Raw genomic sequence first — 13,470 nt, 5'->3', positions numbered from 1 at the left:
CAGTCATCAGAAATTACAAATTGTGTCTTAGCATGAAGTGTTTTCCATATGTGCTGTTTCTCATGCTCTTTTCACTAACAAAGTCCTGGAGTTGACAGACGCTTCCTTTAATCTAGAAAAATACTCATGTGCTACAGAAGCTGCCTAATTTACTACACTCCCACTTTTTTTGTACTACAGTTCTAGGTCTAGTTTTCAAATGTGCCACTTCAAGAATGAGTGCTAGATGATAGAAGGAAGGGAAATGTACTGCTGGATATCTTTACCTTCTCAAATATGGGATCCTGGTTGTCACTGTATGTCATTTGATTCCTTATATAGAGCACAGCATCATGGACAGTCAAGAAAAATATGTCTTTTCTAACAGTGTCATCAAAGAAGGCACTCCGTTCCAGCTGAGATATAAGGTTATCTGAATAAAAGAAAGTCATAACAGGTTTATACAATATGAAGTAATTTAAGAAACAAATGTCAAAATACATAGTTGCAATTATCAGAAATCAAATATACAGCCAAATGAATCCATAAATTATAGTTTAGTCTTGAATTTTACTTTCCATATTTCCTTTACATCCCACCATTCTTTGTGTCCCAATGGAGTCAACAATGTTTACCAGTGTGACAATTCACGTATTTATTAGGGCACGTTACCACAGACACATCTAGAGATCCCTTCTCACCTTCATTTTATTCTTTGCATGACTGAAAGTAGAAATACTTGGATATTTACCTTGATATGAAGCAAAGTATACTCTCACATCAATTCTCTCAAACTCTTTAATTATCTAAAAAAAAAAAAAAAAGTTTGCAACAAGGACATCAATAAACAAAGTCTATAAGGAGAAAATACATATATGTGTGTATGTCTATGTAATGTATAGGCACATGCACTTCATTTTTTTCTGATTTTCTTTAATCCACATAGTACATTTTGTTTATTCATCAGAAATAAGGTACTGCTATACTTTGCTATACTTAAGGATCCAGTAGTTAAATACCTTGTTGCTGAAGTGGCCAATCTTCAGCTATGTAAGTGGAACTACCCATTTTACACACACAAGCACTGCTGCCAATTAAGGTTGTTGCTCTGTTCTCAAAATATGAATAATCATCTCTCCAAGCGAGACCACATGGGCCCGAGCAAGCTTCATTTCCCCCATGTATGTGTGATATGATACAATCATTCATTGGCCCATGCAGATTTTTTACACAGATTTTCCCCTCGTGTAGTGCATCAGATGGACCTGTTCTTGGATGAAAAAGCTACACATGGAGAGTCATGTCAACGGACCCCATATTCCCACATAACTAGTCAGGAGGCTGAAGTAAGGCAAACACTGCTCCTGTATTTCACTTAGTTAAAAGGCAGAAGACTGGAATCCACCCCTGGCTCCCTGGTGGCAGGCAAGCCTCCTAGTGTTTTCAGAGGTGATTACTAATTCCATTCCCTTCTGTTAATTGATAAACTAGAGTCACGGTAAAGATCTGGTTTTATAGATAGGCTGAGTAGTCCCAACTGCAAAATTACATCAGTGAAAGCATCAATCTGAACATACAAAATATCAGAAAATACTAAAGACTGAACAATCTGGTCCTACACACTTGCAACTGGGCACCAAAAAATAAGGGAAATACTTGGCCTTAATCTTTACACCTCATTTCCCTCTTCCTAAACCAGGAATCTCCTTATTATGTACTGTGAGTTTGAAGATTAATTAATGAATGTTGATGAAGCGCTTATATTAACCACTATAAAGAAATGAATCATTCTTCTTTCATAATTAAAATAGTATGGAATGAACAAATAAATCTTGTGGCTAAAGACTGAACAAGGATGGTAAAATGAAATTTTTACTACCTCTGTATTGAGTGAGCATCATCCTGTGCCCAGATTAAAGCAGGAGGCATGTGGAAAGAAAATATATAACTAAATTTTTCATAACATATGCTTACAAGAGGACCACATTCTTCAGTTAAATTTTTTGAGTACTTGACTATGCAAGTTTCATATTGTTCTTTTAATGCATTTTTTCCCACTTAAAAGACACACACCACCAATATTCTACTTTTTGCTGTATACATTTTGATGATATTTTTCAACAACAGACTTTCTAAAACTCAGAAATTAACTTCAGCTAACAGCTCTTGATTTGCATACTGCTGACTAGTTTCATTTTCATAGAACATCAGAAAAAAATGCCCTTACCGTTTTTATTGATCTCACAGCTACAATATCCAAGAAGGTTACTGCTCCAAAATCAAGAATGAGACTGTGAATGGGCACCTTGGGGATGTTCACTTTGACTGGGAGTTCTGAATTCCAGTCCACCTGGATCTCTACTTCTTTGGTGGGAACTTCAAGATCCTGGTTGTCTTCAGGTTCCTCATCAGTCTCAAAAGCTTCATTATTAATACCAGGCTCACTGATGATGCCATTCTAATGTGTAGATAATACATGGAATACAGAATTTAATCATGGGGCAAGTTTTGGAGTTACAGAAAATACTTCCCTGTGGTACCTTCTGAAGGTTGAAGGAATTGACAGGACAGACACTTGTGACCGGTATCCCCAGCTCCCAATCCTGGTACTGTAGTTAGCATAACTAATGCCATTTTATAAGGCAAGAAGCCATTCTCTATGGCCAAGCAAGTCATGTATTTGTTCCCTTTTCCCTCATTCTCAGGCCCTGAAGGTCCTGTGAACCAATTAAACAAATCAAACATATTTCTTCTTCCTCTCCCTACCAGCGTCAAGATTCCTGGGCACCAGGCTAATCTCTTCCTTCCTTGCTGAAGGTCCCAGGCACGTGGGCAACCAGGTGTAGTTGGTAACCCCATCAGAGAAAAGTGAAGCCTAACAGTGCACAGAGCACTGCCCATGACAAGTCCTGTGTGGGAAATTTGGACCAAAACTGCTGCTGACAGTGAGACCTGTGACACTCCCAGGGGTCAGGGATGCCTCCACTGTCCTCTGTTTTCTCTAAGGTGACTCATCTTCTTTCATGTCATTTTTGAATCTAGATTATGATTGTTATATTGATACATTAAACCATGTATTAAGATCTGACCTGATCTGCAGATGTTCCAGGTAATAAGAAACTCTAAGTCAGGATCTAGGTGATTAAAACTGTAAGTTAAGTTGTGTTATAAATTTTGTATTATGCTACTTATAAACTGTACTACCATGTAGTAAGTCACACTTTTCATCTCTATTTTAAAGATGAATACAGAGTAATTCATATTTAAGCCTTAACTAAAAAGCTCCAACAGTAATCCTTTGTGAAAAAATAGAAATTAATAATTTTTAGAAGGCCTACCTTAGTAGCTTTTAATTTTCCCTTCTTGATTAGCTTTTGTATTTTCCTCAGTGCTTTGAGTCTCTTATTATATACCTTGACTGCATCAAATCCCACCTACAGAAAAAGGACCAAAATTATTTAACTTAACCTAGACATAATTATGAGGAAATCTCAAGGATAGTTAAGAAGCTTCCAAACCCATCACATATCACTTACCGTGGATTTGAGGCTGCTTTTCAGTCCATCAATGTTAGCATAAAAAATTGGACTTGAAAACTTGAGAATCTTCACACCTTCTGGTTCTATAACCTATTGCCAAAGAGTATAAGGTTATACAGCAACAGTCATATTTCGACTAGTAAGAAGCAGTTTCACTGTTTCAACTACATAGCTAATTAAAAAAAAAAAGCATGTATTTGTTGATGATTGAGGGGATTCCATTTTTAGAAGCTTACAGCCCCAGCATGCAAGATGGTGCAACCAACTGGATGAAGATGCTGAAATTTGTTATCTTTGCAGACCCCACTTCCAAATTCAAGTTGTGTACAATATGCAAGGCACAACCTTTTCTCACACTGACTTCTAGACTGAAGGGAAAAAACTCAGCAATCACTTACATTTTTGTAGTCCTTGACCTTCTTGTAGATGTCTGTGCCAGGAATGTTTCCAAAGCCTCCCCATGAAGGACTAACAGAAACAAAAAGACAGTGAAGGTAAATGTCATACATGGCACTCATGGAATTGAAGGCCTTGCTGCACATACAAAGTGTTTTTGACTCCTGTAGTTTGTTTTCTAATGCCAAGCTAACAGACTTGCAAAAGTATTGAAGCTATTTTGCATCACTTTAGTGAACGGGCCTTTATAAAAACAAGGTATTTTGGTCTCAGCCTACTTAATCCACCATTTTGATTTAAGAGCTGAGTGAACAACTTGTTCAATTGGTTTCCCGAACCAGAAGAATATTTTAAAAGCAGATTAGTTTGCTTTGAATTAAAAAACCCATTTTTTTTCTCTGAAAAAAAATCGATGGTTTTTAAATTTCAAATCAACTGAAATACATTTACATTATTGTCAGATTATGTCAATCTTTTTGTCCAACTTTTAAAATTTTTATTTCAGTCAATAACAAAACCAAAATGTTTTGCAGTTTCCAGATACATATTTAACAGTTGAAGCAAATTGTTTTCAAGTTTTTAAGGGCTCATCTCCCCTTTATATTTTGGTAACATTATCTGAGTTGAACTTGGGAATGTTTTTTTGAGGGTCTTCTAACTCCATTTTTTGTATACTATTCTGTAACAACTTCTGCAAGGCTTTATTTTTATGCATTTGCTGATGGTGAAACTATCCTTTGGTAATGCTAGTTACATTACTCTCTGGACTCCAAGCTGAAAGAGAGGAGTTACGTTGTATTTTCAGATGAAAGATCAGTGAAAAATAACAAGATGACCAAATAACATTCTTCAAATCCACCTTTTCTCACCATTCCACTACCATATATTCTATAAGCAGCAACAAATCAGCCAGAAGCACAAATTTTTTCTTATTCTTGTGCTTTCACTTGCTCTTCTTTTGCAGCCATACAATCAGTCTTGTATAAGCAGTAAGTGAAAAGGTTATTGGCACGTGCAGCATACTGTAGTAGTATTACCAGCTAAGAGTTACTATAATGATCAGCTAATTACACAAGCCATACATCTGTTTCGATTTGATCTAGAATGCTCCTATCCCTTTCCAGAACTCAGCTATGTGTATGCATAGAAAACATATGGCTAAGTACCACCAGAGTGGCCAGCATGATATAAAATACTGATAAAATAATGCAGCTTCTCTTTTATCAGTGTAATTAAATGATAGCACACAAAGAGTGACTTGTTCTAAAAAAACTGGCTTTTTCATTTCAAAATTTTTGTAACACAAGCAAATATTCTGCCACAAATCATCTTACTTTTCAGCTTATTATCTTCCTTTTTCATAATATAAAACTAAGAATTATTTCTGATACTGTATTACTTACAACTGAACTCTCAGCACAACTGTCAGCAATCCAAACAAAAGGCCAGCAAGTAATCCCAAATCAAGTCCCAGAATGATGGATGCTATACATGTAAAAACCCAGATCATCTGGAGAAGAAATAACAAATGTAAAGTGTTTTAGTTTTAACATATGACTCCTGGTCATGCTAAAGAAACACTAGACCAGATAACCTGAGTAGCAGATTTTAACTTTGGAACTGATTGTAGCACACTAGTAATTAGCTGACTTCCACACAAAAGTCTTCTTTTTCCTCCAAGATGCTTTCATCCATCATTATCTTATTAGGCATAGTTAGCTTTTTAGGAAAGAACAGGTTTTCAACATAACAATATTTTTTAAGGATCTGACTCCTTTGGTAAAATTAAAGGAGATATAGTTAAATGTTGCATTTACTTGTTTCTGATGATGGCAATCTTTGTTAATCTTTCTTAAAAATTGGTAAGAAATTTATTTTACCAAGATGTAAAATACTGTAAGGTGCCCTCCCATGCAGACACACAGGGAAGGAAGGGGATTCCTTAGTGATATTTAAGAGAACTGTTGCAAAGAGGTACTTCGTATTAACAGGTTGATGGGACTTCTCTAAGATCTCCACTGAATATTCAGGCAGAACAGTTGAAGTGCACTCCTCAGTTCTTTCCTACATCACTGCCCAGGCAGAACATGCAGCAGACTCAATTTTTTAAAAAGCTGAGTGCTTGCACTTCTCACTGAAGTCAGTGGGATCTTATGCCTGTAAACCAGTAAATGATTGACTAAAATGTCTGAGATCTGTCTAAGACAGGTACTGCCCAATAACACTAACTGTAAAATCTAAGCACAGTAAGGACTGCATGGAAAAAATGTCTTCCATGCAATCTTTTCCTTCTCTAAGAGCTGCAATCAAAGTCTGTTCCACAGAATACACACTGGGAGATGTGAGCAAGTACCCTGAGATATGGTTATAGTGATTCATAAGAGAAGTCTGTTCATACATCCCTTAGCATGCCAAATGAATCCACATTCTAGCTTGGATTAGTCTTGCTACATGAAAATGTGAAAACATATTTTCTGAGGACTATCTGAGATTATTCAGACAAATGGTATGTTCATGCGGTAACAACATAAATGTATGTACATGAATTAAGGAAAGGTCAGCTTTTCTGACTCATTTAAACAGTGCAAAAGATAAAATCAGAATGGTAAAGGTGGCAACAGGCCATCCTTATTCTGCTTTTCAAACCATATCAACACAAGATTTCTGTAAGCTATGGAAATGGATATGAAGGAGTTATCACTGCACACAAATACCCTGACTGGTACCCTTACTGCAGAGTATAGGGAATAAAGAAAATTAGCAGAATACTGACCCTAAAAGGGGAATTTTTAACTGACCTCATGGCAAATGCATTTTGAGAATGCACATAAACATTTTCTGATGTTAACTCCTCAAAATCCTGTTTATGTAGGTAAGAGAAACTTGGTTGGCATTAAAAAGTAAAAAACCCCAAAACCAGACAAAAACATTCAGGAGGAAAAAAAATGAGGTTACTTACAGCATCCACTTTATTCTGCCTCCACAGACGGGGAACATCAAACACTTGCATGAACATCCCTTTCAAGTTAGCTATGACTACAGCTGCCAACACAGACTGTGAAGAAAAATGATGAAAAAGTGGTATTCAGAAGCAAAACTGCACATTAAGATAGTGCTCAACATTAAACATCACACTATAAACCACAGCCCTGTCTGGAATCAGTCACCACAGTTTAAAGAGAGATATTAATCTTGCCCATCATAGCTGAGCATTTGTATCTGATGTGGCTGTGCTGTAGAGGAAGAGTACAGTACCTTTTGTAAGGGCTCTAGCAATTTCCCCAGGGCAACAATAGAAATCAAAACGATCCCAGCTGAGATTATACCAGCAACCTGCAAAGAACAGCGTTTATAGGAAATGAACTTACTATCGTCTGTTTCCAGGATTACAAAGAAAAAGGTTTAAATAGTTGCACATTACATTTCTTTAGGAACAAGGAGACCTGCCAAAGTGTCATTGTGCTTAGGCGTATGTGGGCAACCATTATGCACTTCAGCTAACACACAGGGAACTCAATTAAGCAGGTAGTCTAAACAAACACAAGGTAGTAGCTCTTGGAGGGGTTATGTTACATATACAGATGAAGGGAGCAGTCTGTGAGTCAGCTGGAAAAGGAGCTGCTGGATAAGCTGTAGCTTTTCACTGTTAGAAACCGCACAACTATAGTATGGGAAAACAAAGTCGTTTACTCAACATGACAAAGATGGTCCATGGCTGATGGTGAATGGCAAATGGCAGAGCTGTTCAGGCAAACACATGAGAGCTTAAAGATACCATGGCAAGCTGGGAGAGATTTCCTCCCACATCCTACTGTGACAAGCTTAGTCCTTTAATTGGAAATGAAATTCTGGGGAACTTGAGTTAAAAGATTCTGACCCCTAAGGTAACTCATGCTATATAAAACTTGATTGCCCTCTTCTGGCAGAGCTACAAAAATGATTCACTACTAGAGCTGAGCTGCTAAGACACCTGTGGCTTTCCATGTGCCAGCAACACAATCATTTTAGGACTACTTTCATCCCACAGTGAAATCTGTGCACTACACAAAATTAAATTTACCTGTGCACAGTACTAGTAAGAAGAAGTCGTTACCTGAGTCTTTCCACCAGTACTTTCTTGGACTGCAGTCCGTGAAAGAGCAGTAGTTGCAACAAAACAAGAAAAGGCACCTGAAAAAATGTTGCTGAGCCCAAAGGCAATAAATTCCTGAAAGATACATGAATGATGCTGTAAATACAAGATGCCTGAAGACACTTTTTCAATGGAGAATGACAATAGCTTCTGCAGTAGCTGATAAAGTAGGCAGCACAATAATATTAGGAAGAGTACAAATGAGTAATAGCTGTTAAATGTTTACACAAATGCCTCTTGTGCCAGTGCAGCTACCTCTGTTTGGAAACCAACACAGAGGTTGGTATACTCCCCGTGACATGGACATGCTCATCTGAGTACAAAGGTGTTTAAAGCTTACTTCCATCAATGTTAGCACACCTAACATTTCTAAGAATTACACTGGAATAATTGCATCAAGAAATGGATACTAGAATAAATTTAACTCCCAGGTATCATCAGCTAAACAAATTATTCTGATCAGTACAATAGTCTGAGTTTAGGCAAGCCTTTAACTACACAAAACATTGTATTATTGGCAGAACTATTAAGGAACTTTGCAATAAAACACTGTTTCACTGAAAAGTTCTAAGAGTTTTTTTATCTAAGCATCCCAATGAACTCATGCTGAGTCTCAGGCAGCAGTCTCATAGATTTGCCCCAGGGTCACAGATGCTGGCACCTACTGATGCTGGTTGTTCTGCTCAAGTGACAAGGACCCTGGGAGCTTTATGTCCTGGGATCTGGGCCATTTCTCCACTGGGAAATAAAGAATTTGGGAGCTGTCTGCAACCAAACCCATATAATTGACAGAAGCATTGTTTTCACCAAGCTGATACAGGCACAGGAGCTTTTTACTCACTGCAAACTTTTAAAAATATAATTTAATATTTGATTTTGACTGTCTCCCTTCTTTTCTGCAAAATTAAATTTCCTGTAAGTTTTTAATGTAGCTCCAACTACAAGAGCAGGAAGTCATGTTCTTTAACAGAACAGACCTAAATAATTCATGCCTATTCCCATGTAACCACTGTGATCTGTGAGAAAATATTGGACATATGGTTCCTAGTGTTCTTAGGTGTTAATAATCTGGATCTACTAAGACAATATAGACACTGGTAGATAACAGTATCATCCCATCCTTCAAAATTATTTTACTAACTGCTTTTATGATGTTATTTTAACTTCTCCAGATGAAGTAAACTATTTGCCCATCATTTTGGGCTCCATTTAACCTTTCACTACATGTAAAATTCATAACATTGTACTGAAAGGAAGGCACTTTGCTTTTATAAACTAATTCTTCTACTACAATATTTAATCAGTATCTTTGAAGCACACCACTGCTGGCAGAACAACATATTCAACAACAGAACAGCATAAACAGCACTTCTAGGATTATGTTTTCTTCTTTCAGATTTATTAAACTGAAAGTTGGTGCATTTTGGTCAACTTTAAGACCAAGTGTTACCAGATTTGGCCTTTCAGGATTGTAAACTGATAAACAGAAGCGTAATTTTCTTATATACGGCAAAACAGTGTTTCCAAAGTCAAACCTTATGTAATCCATTAGTACTGAAATAAAGGACTCATTAAACAAAGTACTCGTCTTATCTACTTGCTGTAGTGAGGCCGTTTTTTAATATGCTCAAAAGATCAAATGAAAAATTAGCATAGATGCAGGACAAGGAAGCTTTCTGACATTTTAATTCCACACCACGGGCAAGCAACATAACACCCGGTGAAGACATTGAACAAATGCAGGAATCCTGTAAGAGCTTGTGATGCACAGCTCATGTCACATTCTAGCTATGTGCCCCTAGAAACCAGTGCTTACAGCAGTTCAGCCATTTAGTGCACACAGCTACTCCAGCACGTTCCTATGCTGGTAGGCATTAACTTCTGTGAAACTGCAGGACTGATCTATTAGCTTACAAGTGCAGTTGTATTGATGTAACTAGTGTCATGCTGAGAAGTACAATAGTTTATTAACTGTACAGTTCAACCGATTCAAATCCTGCATGAAGACTAAGCCTAAATAAAGCTGTCCAGAGCAACTTCTTAGCTTGACATTGCCTTCACCTGCCCAAGCAACACACCTCAAAATATGCCTTAGAAGTGGAAATGGAAAGTAGGTTGCTAAAGCTGGCCATGTCAACTTGAAATCACCAGATAATTCCCCTATACAGTGCCTAGCCCTTTCAGAGGTACTGCAGTCACTAAACCAATACAGAAGGAATGAGTTAATATGAAAAGCCCATACTGAAGATGGATCTGGCTCATCTCTATGTGGTCATTTCAGCTTTTTTTTTTTTTTTAAATAAGAGTTAAGAGTTGAAAAAACTTCTCCTGTCAGATTTCAGTGCGTGTCTGAAAAATGTGTGTGAATGGTGTTTCTTTCATTTGGCTCCATAAGTCAGCATGTTTTACATTCACTATGTTTATAAACTATTTTGGTGATACATACCTGGTTTCCATCAATAGCATAGTCATACTTGGTTGCATATACCTTCCCCACAGATACAGCAATAGCATAAGCAACAATAGCAATGGAAAAGGAGGCTGCTATCATCTGGGAAAACAGGCTGATGTTTGGAGGCTCAGGAGGCAAAAATCTAGCATTTAGAAAACATGTTAGTGTTACCAGCTTTGAATTCTGTTCTTACCAGAACTGTCAAGGAGTTTGAGGCAGAGGCATACAGGTTGCTTATAATATGAAGTGTAATGTTTCAAGTTAATAAAAAGGTGGAAACAGCCCATTGACATACAGAACACGCTTATCTAGCTCACCACAGCCCAAATCCTGATGCTATTAGTCAGCAACAAAGCTCCCATTGTTCTCAGCATGGCTGAGATTTGGCCTTATGATAGCAAAGTGAAAAACTACATTTTTTGAAGCATCGAATAAAGGATGTATTGAACAGTATGATGAATTACATAAATATGTTAATGACACTTCATACTATTGTTAACATACTTCTTCAGTAAGACCACAAAAGCATTTTGTCTCCTACTGTGTTTCCACAAATTTTAATTAATTAAGCCCTGAATACCAAATGGAATGTGAAGGTTACTACTGTGAAGTGCTCTGAATCTTTCAAGTGAAAGTCTCTACCAGTGTAATCCACAACATCCTTGCTCCTATGAGTATGGAAGTGACAAGGTTGATTGGGATAACAGTAGCGGCATGGATATGAACCACAGTGGGATAACTCAGGATTACAGAAATTAAATCTATGCAGAATTTTGTTATTAAAAATATATATTTTTTTTTAACCATTTTCCATAGTCCTATAGTCACTTCATGAGCAGGAAGCAATTAATTTTCAGATGGACTTCATTAATTAGATAGACATTCCTAAGCCCATTTTACAGAAGAAGGAAAACTAGGCAACATATTTAGATGGTATAATTGATAGAGCCAGAAGTAAAACTCAGAAAATCTCCAGATCTGAGTTCTAAACTCAGGTTACAGCTCTCAATGTTTCTTTTATGCATTTTTTCTTACTACTGTCATTTTTAGCCAATTAAAATGATACCTTTTTCCCACAAAACAAAGACACTCACCCTCTTGGAATGCTCTTAACAATGCCTGCATTGTAATTTTTTTCCAAGTCGGCAGCATATGAAATGCCAGTGGCTACTATTGTCTGTAATAAAATAAAACAACAGTTTTAAGACTTAAAAAGAGTTCCTGTCTTCCTGTAGCTAGACCCATCTATTTTATCTGTTTTCAGCTTTTGTTATGCCCCTTTGCTTACCACAATAACTTCTATTGGTATAGGTATAGGTATCTTGTGTTTGAACCGATCATTTATTTCTTTAACTACCATGCAGACAAAAATGGTGAGGAGTCCAGCAATAAGATCTGCAATGTTGGTGGTACCAATTCTTTCAAATGTTTCAACAAGAGTCTGAAAAATAAAAGCGACGACATAAAACATGCCCATGTCCACTTGAAGGATGTGCAAATACTCATGAGATGATCCAGATGCATGGGGTTTTGGAGAACGCCAAGTAACTTCTTCATTCAGGCCTGGAGAAGCCTGAGGATAATGTATTGTCAAGGTGCTACAGAATCAGTAAAGGGATTTAATAGGGAATTTAATGGAAAAAGCATAACTGCAAGAATTGTCCACATAGGGGGCTTCTGCTTCCCGATTTTTAGGCAATTAATACTAAGTAAAAAGAGCTAACTCTCTACCTGTGTTTAACCTCTACCTGTATCAGAGCAAGGAAGGGAAGATCAGTAGCTTCTTCACTTTGACAAATAGCAAGGGAGGTCCTCATTTTTCTAAAGAGAGCTAGCAGACCCCAGTTCACTACATGCCTGGTACATGTGGTCTGTGCATTACATGCTTCCTATTTCCACTGCTGACATACAGAGAATGAGTGTGAAGACACAGGTCCTACCAGGCTGTGGAGAATCCTGCACTTCAGAAAAGCCTCAATCTACACTACATTAACCCTCCCAATAGAGTTCAGACCCAGACTGGAGCACTCACTGGGCTGCAATAGGCAGCTCCCTTCTCTACCCTTCCCGTGCCCTTCCTTGATCCTATTGTTTATTACAAGTAATTGTACAAGAAAACATGAAGGGATGATTACAGGAAAGTCACAAATAGTCCTCTGTCCTCCTTCCTAAGCATCAGGGTAGTTCTCACTTGCTTCCTATCTCCAAGAAAATGTAATTATCCCATGCATAGTGAAGCAGCTGTAACAGAACAGTTATCTGGTAGAAAAGGGGTTAGAAACAGACTTCTTGCATCCTGGTTAGTTCCCCCAGTAATGAGCTTTTGGTTTAAACATAAGAGAAGGTTTGCAGCAAGAGCACCACTCCCACCCTTCTGAACAGGCTTTGGTTTGGAAATACAACATCTAAGTGCTTAATCAGCTATGTTTGCTAAGTTAAAGAAGAAGCCTTCCTGAAACACTGAACCAGACGCCCTCCCTTGGTTGACTGAAGCCATTTCTTGCCCATTCTACTGCTCACCACGGATCCCATAAGAATGGCTGACCACCTCTTGCACTGCTTCACTTCACAGAGGAACAGTAACTTCCTGACTCTGATTGGGGATTCTGCTAATGTTGGATGCTTGGGGTTGCAGTTTGTTAAACAACACTACTGAAGCAAGTCCAAAACTTGATGAAGCAGACAAAGCAAATCACTGGTTGAACAGACCAGAAATAACAATTTCTTTGCTCTACATGCACCTGCAAACACATTGACCTGGCTCACCTGTAAGAACACAGAAGCTTTGAACTTTAACCTAAAAAGTCAGCATCCCATTCAGGCTTGCTGGTGCTGGAAGAACCATGTAGGTCCTTTTAAAAAGTGTATTATACTAAATGTACCATCCATTCAATAAACATAAAAAAGAGATTGAAAAAAATGCTGGAATAACAAGTCCATCACTCTGCCAGGTCTGCTGTAAGGTGTATTAT

At 37.6% G+C, this 13,470-nt stretch overlaps 1 protein-coding gene across 6 annotated transcripts in view; it reads right to left on the bottom strand.

Annotated features, from left to right (window-relative positions):
• The window catches only part of SLC26A4 (solute carrier family 26 member 4), a 23,944-nt gene that overhangs the window by 4,245 nt on the left and 6,229 nt on the right, over positions 1–13,470 (bottom strand). For 4 of the 6 annotated variants that reach the window (XM_017746025.1, XM_017746023.1, XM_017746027.1 and 1 more), the window contains 13 exons: positions 11,787–11,939; positions 11,593–11,675; positions 10,493–10,640; positions 8,008–8,121; positions 7,170–7,247; positions 6,874–6,969; positions 5,318–5,424; positions 3,917–3,986; positions 3,516–3,608; positions 3,318–3,413; positions 2,207–2,437; positions 731–785; positions 267–412 (listed from right to left, as the gene is read on the bottom strand). In XM_017746025.1, coding sequence (XP_017601514.1) covers positions 267–412; positions 731–785; positions 2,207–2,437; positions 3,318–3,413; positions 3,516–3,608; positions 3,917–3,986; positions 5,318–5,424; positions 6,874–6,969; positions 7,170–7,247; positions 8,008–8,121; positions 10,493–10,640; positions 11,593–11,675; positions 11,787–11,939 — 1,470 coding nt within the window. Of the gene's footprint in view, positions 1–266; positions 413–730; positions 786–1,858; positions 1,882–2,206; positions 2,438–3,317; positions 3,414–3,515; positions 3,609–3,916; positions 3,987–5,317; positions 5,425–6,873; positions 6,970–7,169; positions 7,248–8,007; positions 8,122–10,492; positions 10,641–11,592; positions 11,676–11,786; positions 11,940–13,470 lie in introns of those variants that run through there. The other 2 variants (XR_001865764.1, XM_017746024.1) reach the window with 2 other exon arrangements.

Source organism: Corvus brachyrhynchos, unplaced genomic scaffold (genome assembly GCF_000691975.1).
Source record: "Corvus brachyrhynchos isolate BGI_N302 unplaced genomic scaffold, ASM69197v1 scaffold239, whole genome shotgun sequence".
NCBI lineage: Eukaryota > Metazoa > Chordata > Aves > Passeriformes > Corvidae > Corvus > Corvus brachyrhynchos.
The sequence above is the reverse complement of the archived record's forward strand: the minus strand, read 5'-3'. Positions and strand labels throughout refer to the sequence as shown.